We start from the raw sequence: 7,499 nt of genomic DNA on the forward strand, positions 1-7,499 counted from the left end.
CATAATACACAGCAGTGTTTTATAATGGATGTGGGCAACCTTGCCTGAAGTAAAGACCACATCACTAACTTAACAAAAATCTATACACTATAAAATATAACATTATTTTAGAGGAGAAAAGAGGAGAGACCTTTGTTTCAGCCAGAAAATGCCACATATCTACGAGTTGCTAAGGCCTTCATCTACAAACCTAGTCAGTCCAAACTGGCTAAACACTAGACAGCTTGATGTAATTTATAAATGTATTTTGATGCTATTTAAGTTGTGTTTGCATCAGTTATGCTTATAAATATGGCAGTAAAACAAGCCTATATTCCTAATTGTGAGAAACTGACGCAAACTTTGCAGATTTTTTATCTGGATCCAAACTCTTTGATTATACCTGTGACTGAAGCTCAAATTTATAAGGTCAAAGTCAAAGTATGTCTGAGGCAAGCAGAGTGAGAGGTTACGTAAGTGTACTATTTGCATGCTGTTGTTAAAATCCGAACAAGAGAGGCAGTGCGGTGGGATTTAACTGTTGTCAATTTGTGGGTGTCAGGGGAAGTTGGATGTATTTGTTTTACAAAAGGGATATAGCTCAGGGTCATAGGAGAAGGCTTTTACCGCCGCACCTGTGATGTATAATCAATAGAAAAACAGATCCCATGAGCTCAACAGTTCACTTCAGTCTCTCCTGCCCTCTCCCTTACTCCTTCCTTCCTTCCTCACTGAGCTTCACTTCCTTGTTCTCACTCCTCACGTTTGCTCTCAGTTTAAAGTCCAATATTTGAACTTATGTGTGTTTGTAGTATACAGGATGAATGGTTTCCTTATCATCCAGCTCCAAAGTCATGAATCAGCTTCACACGCTCTCTGATCTCTGAAGGAGAGAGCATGTGAGTATATAGCCCCACCTACTGGCTGCAGTACAAACTGCCTTCTAGCTGCACAGTGCTGACATTAGCACCGCCTCACTCCAAATTCAATTAGCTAAATGGCAGACTGAATTAGGCTAAATGCAGAGCGAGCCTGCTGAAATGAAGTACAACTGTTGAAGACTAAGAGCTAATAATAAGCCGCAATTATATCTGAGTGCACACGTTAAAAAAATCAAATTCAATAACATGGAAAGGAGGAGGAAATTCAAACTGTATTGCTCATTTAGGCGGAAAACTACAACTCATATCTACCAGCAAGTGATGAAATGAGAAAGCAAACACTGTAAATTATTCTGGGTAGGAAAAAGCTGAAAACTTTTTGTTGCTCTCTTTGTCTGACTCTAATCAATGCCTATACCTACCAACAGGGTTCTCACATTCATCATCAATATCACTGGGGGACTGAGAGCTGCAGAGGTTTAATCAAACACCAGCACTGTTAAAGCACTGACATTTTTGCTTAAGCAGAAGAAAAGGTGTTTTAAACCAACATTTTTCTCTGTCTGAGGAAAAGCTAAATATATTTTCAATGCTGAAATATATGGTGCTACTTTTTTTGAGGATAATGCTGTTGGATATGATCTTTAACATCAAACATTTCACAACACAAGACTGAAAATAAACAGTATGGAATATTGATTATCATTTTAGCCAGAGTTATGAAGACTTTGCTTCATTAAGAGAGAAAGATTTATTTTGGAAAATATTCAGTTCCATGCATGTACGAACACAGAATCACACCACATATTTGAAAGCATGCACCCTGACAGAAGATGACAAAGACGCATACAGATGCAAACATATATGGACTGAAACTTACCTGCACATATTCACCCTGGTTTTCTGCTGGCTCCATGTGGCTGAAAAGACAGAATAAAAAAAGATGGTAAGTGGAAAAAAAGAAGCAAAAAAAGAGAAATAGAGGAAATGTTAAGCAATGTAATAACAGGAAAAAGACTGTAAACCTCTGTCAAAATTGTGTCTACATGTGCGTTAATACACACAGGTACACAGCCTTGGGCTTTTGTGTTTGTTCTGGTATTGCAACAGGTGCAGTGCATGTTATCACAGACCAAAAAAAAAAAAACCTTCCTTCCTGTATTCCCATGACCCACTTCTGCAGCGGCCTTTCCAGTGATTAAAATGTTATTGCAGTTCAGCTTCATAGAAAATGGATAGATAACAAACCCCACTGAGCATCTAAGGTTGCTGAATATGGAGCTGGCCTCTCAAATCTCTCGGGTACAACAACTCATGGTTTTACACTCATGATGGATTCGTATCATGTGTCAAAAACCCTGCTGTGTTGCAGTCTTGGAAGCCATACTGTGGGTACTGCTGTGCAGCTTTGTGATATAGAGCAAGTGTGAGCAAAAGGGGGCAATTACACTCCCAGACAAGTTTTAAGATCAATCAGCACAGTTCCCAGTTGCATGATGGGTCTCATAAGGCCCATGGCAAGGCTGTGTTAAACATGACCACAGAGAGACCAGATCAAAGGGCCCCATCGTGGCATTGGGCGCAGGAATGTTAATAGGTCCCACGGCAGAGGAGCTGTACATTCCCTTCCCAAACTGCTCCTGTGCTGGATCTCAGTTTTTTTAAAAAAAAAGAAAAAAGTAAAACATTTTCTTTCATCATTCACACTGATATCAGCATTTATTCAGAAAGAATGTAACCAGGCTGTAAATACAAAAACATACCAATCATACATGAAGCTTTGAAAACAAATACCACACAGGCTCTAGATAGGAAGAAGGCTGTCATGCACTACAGTAGAGCTGCAGTCAGTGTCAAGCATACCAGCTGTGGTTCACACTTCACACAAACATTTACTGACACGCCTTGTGTTTATGTTCAGGCACTACAGAAAACAATTAAAACCTCAGATTTAGGTTGTAGATATGATCACTGTTTGATGCCAAATTTCAAAATATTCCAGTGTAAATACAAACTGCTCCGCATAATTGTATTGTGCTTGACTTTAATTTAATTAATACTGAAACTCTTTCAAAAAGTCCTTATTGTTGGCTGTTTTTCCAGTGCTAGATACACCTATATTATATACAGAATGTCCATTCTAGGAGGAGATGACAAACTTCTAAACTATTATTTTCATTATCAATTAATCTACAGATTATTTTCTCAATTAGTCAATTAATCAGTTGCTCTATAAAATGTAAGACTATAGGGGAAAATCCCTGTTACTCCCCTTTGCAAATTAGTGCCAAACATTCTGAATGCTCAGCTGCATGATGGACAATGACACCAAAGAACAAAGGCTATAATTATGCCAGTTAACTGAGAAACACCATAACTACATTTCATTTCAGAGCCAAATCTTACCAGCCACCAAAAGCATGAGCAGCAGAGTCAGAGAATCACCTGAAAGGGTTCTCCAGAAAAGAGGGCAGACCTTGTCAAAGAAGTGAGGAGCTGCACTTTGGACAGGATAAGAGCCGGAGAGACCTTATGGACAGTTAAGCTGAGACATGGAAGGAACCCGTGATTTAGGACTGAACAGAGCAGAGAGAGCTCTTTGAGGTGCCCATACTGAACTTGCAGTACCCTATAGAACTGTATTTCCCACGACCCCCGGGCTGACCTAATGGGCTGATGCTGCACGCTCACACATGCGAGCCCATGGATGCCAGCACATCTACAGCCCCTACCCACGCATGCACTTACACACGCAGCACAAATCCCACTGTAATACGATACATGCACTCTGCTATCATGCGTGGAATATTGGAGGCAGAGAGACCTTGGCATGTCATGGGAAAGCAACGGGAAAATGCAATCTGCTCGGCTGAGAGGAGGCGCTGGGGTTGGGGGCATCTTTCAGGAGATACAGTACATTTTCCCCTCAAACTCTTCGAGAAACTTCTGACTTTGTTAATGTTTTGTTTGATACCACAGTATAAAACGCACACAATAGCTAATACAAAAACTTATTTCTGCAAGTCTCCCGTGTGTCAGAACAAATCAATGCAGAATGAGAAAACATCAAACCGGCAACAGTGCGGCAGCTTTCCAGCAGCATCTGATCAATAAAAGGAATCAATGTTACCTGCCGCCTTTAAAAAGTGAAGTAATGAATCGTGTTAGCTTCTCACCTCACACCCATCGCCTGAGAGAAGTCCAGCACACAAAAAAGTCAGCGATAACTGGGAAGTGCCAACTGCCCAAACTTTCCCTATAGCTCCACAAGCCGCAGACCTACGCCCCCTTGCTTACACCCAGAGCATGGCCGGATTAACCTGTTGTGGAGGCCAGGGGGCAAAAATGTGCTCTGGGCTCCAAAAAACCCCGGTTCCTACACTCTCAGAGCAACGTGTTCCATTTTGGGTTTTTTTGTTTTTTGTTTTTTTTTTTTAGAAAACATTTTTACAGATTTAGGGATGTGCAACATGTAAGCACAAAACTGAAATAGTGTGGTTCTTAAAACAATACAAACATTAAAATATTGGAGTAACTGTACTTACTTTCCAGCACTGATTTTGATTTACAATAAACTGCCACTCACTATAAGACTGGAGCTTTCAGGGCCCCCTGGAGCTCTGGGGACTTTGAAAATCCAACCTTAGCATAGAGGATGGAAGCTAAAGCTTAAACAACTGCAAATTCCATATTTTTTGAAAGGGAAAAAAAACTCACCTGTGAGGGCTGTCAGACTTTTGGTTTCCTTCATCTGCTCCTTCGGTCTGCTCTCCACTCTCTGTGACCTCCACTGTTTTAGATACAAGCCCAGACTCTAACCCGTCATGCTCAAGAGTCTCGGACTGATCGCTCCCCTGGCTTGGTGGACGTGATGAAGTCTCTTCAGGGTTCAAGTCTGCTCCTGCCTGGCCGGTTTCTTGCTTGTCACCAGTCTCTGCTTGGAGTGTAGCACTTGGGCCACCAGATGGTGACACATCTTCACAGACGCCTGTGGGTCCAGAGATGATGTTTTGGGTGCTTGTGACATTGATTTCACCTGTGGCTTCCATCTGCGTCTTGGGATCAGTGGCAGAGTCTTGGTTGTCAGCTTTAACTGCAGCTTCATCCCCAGTCGCTTTGCATGAGGTGGCTGTGATTCTTGGGAGGTCATGGTCTTTGTCCCCTGGAAGTCGCTGGCTTTGACTTCTGCTGGTGCTGCTCTTGTCTTTACTCTTCTTACTGCCACTGGGGCCTCCTATAGAAGAAGGGGACATTAGAAATGATCATAAAAATAGAACCTGGACTAATTGCAGTGTTGCAGCATTCATCACTTCTGCTGCTTTACCTTTGGTACTCTTTTCCCTCTTCCTCCTCAGCAGCCGTGGCAGCGTGCCTACATGTGTGTAACTTTCACTGGAGCGTACGTAGCTGGCTGTGCGAGGGCGTATGGCACCCAAGTCGTCCACTGTTGTTTCAGCAACTGAAGCCAGGACCTTTGTGGGGACAGCAGCACGGTCACTGCCATCTCCAAGTGCACACTCAGACTTTGATTGAGAAGACTTGGAGTCGGATTTATCACTGGAGCGGCGAAAAGAGAGGTTGGTGAGGCTGCCGAACCACTTGAAACCTTGGGAGGAGAATAGATTGAAAAGAAGAGGGAAAAAAAGAAATAAAATGAAGCATAATGAGTGGGCAATTCTTTAAAGTTTATTTTCTTATTTGTCAGTGTTTCTGAACTCATCCTCATGAGTTTTTTTTTCCTACATTGTGAGTTCAACTATTTCAAAGTTGAAGGAAAGTTGGTAATTTTGTTATGATCGCTGAAGTATCTGGAAGACAGAAGTGACAAACTCACAGAGAATTTTCGCTCAGCACAGTGCCTCTCAGATCTACAGAGCATTTAAGGGTCAAGCAAGCAGCTCTGACGAGCTACAGCACAGTGCCTCTCAGATCTACAGAGCATTTAAGGGTCAAGCAAGCAGCTCTGACGAGCTACCAGGCCCAGCATTAAACAGAAGAAGAAGTTAGCAGCTGAGTGGAGCCTCTCGCAAGATAAAATGGGGATGTTTTTCTCAGTAGCTGATTCGTGGATGTCTAAATACGCAGCAGGTTTGTTATCATGTTCACTATAACAAACTACTAAGGTCGGTAAAAGTCAAATGTTGTGTTTACAGACCCTCCCCACCCCCACCACCACCACCCCAAATGGGCAAAAAATAAATTAATGACACTTTAACAAATACGTTCTTCTCTCTCTGCCTTGATGTTACAGTAAAATACCCTTTTGCAGAACTAGTTTTTGATTGTGTCCCTGTACAGATGAGACAATGGAAGCAGTCAACTGATGAATATTTGTTTGCATGTGCAGCTATTAAGAGAAATGTATAGGTTCATGTGTATTTGCATGTAAGATGTGAGTGGGTGCATGTAATCTTCCTTGATTATCTCTGTGTTTTAACATTAGTAGGCATGAAAGGGGACTTTTTTCCCCTCTGAATAGAGAAGCAAAGATATATAGGACTTGGTTTTGGTTCTGTGCAAGTCTTCTTTCTCAAGAGAAATCATTTCAGATGCAGGTTGATTCATTATCACCGAAACATTGCAAAACTGACGTGCCTGACCGTCAGCAGTGGTTAACCTTAGTGCTCACACACAGTGCTTATTTTAAATGTAAACACATGAACAAAGTGCAGCTGCTCTACACACAGACTCACACAAACACACACAATACTCACTCAGTTTCCGCATGCTCATGTTGTGGCTGAAGTGTGGCTTAAAAGATCAGCTGCAGGTGGCTGATAGATGGATCATTTGATGAAAGATGAAGATGCAGTGAAACAGAGGAGGAGAGCCAGATAGGGTGGATAAGTTTTTGCTGAGGAAGAGAAACATCAGAATGAACCACAGTTCCTCTCTGTGGGTGAGATACTGCACATAGTTTGCATGTGTGAGAGAGGCAAAAGTGAGAGATGAGCGGCAGTGGCAGTGGCAGGGCAGACCGTGACACTTCCTGTGTAAACCTAAGAGGGCCAATGGTAAGAGGAAATGAAAAGACGACATGAGATGACAAGGGTTAACAGGGTCAGATAAAAACATAGAAGTATAAAACATGTGACATTGTCTTCTGGCAAGGATGAAAATGTGTTGATAAAATAGAGGGCGTGGTGGTGGAAACTAGGAGGAGTCTGAAGTGTCTAAAATAAAGAGCTGGTCATAAACTCTCCCAGAGGTAATAATAACAGCTATCACCTTTGAGTATCCACTTCAAGCTAAGAGTCCTTTCCCACTACAGTTTTTATACATAGTTAATGTTCGATGAGGGCAGTGATTCTTATGATGTTGGTGCACACTTCTGCATGATTAAGATAATTCCAAGGTAACTTTTGTGTGTATAAGAAGGTTTATGTTGGAAATGGAACAAGTTGAAAGTCTGTACTTATCTGCATGCAGGACATCCTGCAGCACAACCCAAATTTGTATTTCATTCCAATGAGTGAGGGTGAAAGTCACACCGTATATTAATGCCTGTTTTAATTTTTCTTGTTCTTTTCCTTCAGGCAGCAATGATGTGCATGTCATTTCTTTTTCCACAGGGTATAGATGAACCAATTTCAGCTATTTGGGGGGCTCATCTTGGATTTCTGATGTAAGGCTGGTGGG

At 41.9% G+C, this 7,499-nt stretch overlaps 1 protein-coding gene across 1 annotated transcript in view; it reads right to left on the bottom strand.

Annotated features, from left to right (window-relative positions):
* sh2d3ca (SH2 domain containing 3Ca) overlaps positions 1–6,758 on the bottom strand; it is a 50,353-nt gene extending 43,595 nt beyond the window's left edge. Inside the window, exons 1-4 of the mRNA XM_041059181.1 lie at positions 6,575–6,758; positions 5,185–5,466; positions 4,578–5,094; positions 1,741–1,780 (exon numbers count right to left, since the gene is read on the bottom strand). Coding sequence (XP_040915115.1) covers positions 1,741–1,780; positions 4,578–5,094; positions 5,185–5,466; positions 6,575–6,593 — 858 coding nt within the window. The 5' untranslated portion in view covers positions 6,594–6,758. The remainder of the gene's footprint in view (positions 1–1,740; positions 1,781–4,577; positions 5,095–5,184; positions 5,467–6,574) is intronic.
* Between the last annotated feature and the right edge of the window lie 741 nt (positions 6,759–7,499).

Source organism: Toxotes jaculatrix, chromosome 16 (genome assembly GCF_017976425.1).
Source record: "Toxotes jaculatrix isolate fToxJac2 chromosome 16, fToxJac2.pri, whole genome shotgun sequence".
Taxonomy (NCBI): Eukaryota; Metazoa; Chordata; class Actinopteri; family Toxotidae; genus Toxotes; species Toxotes jaculatrix.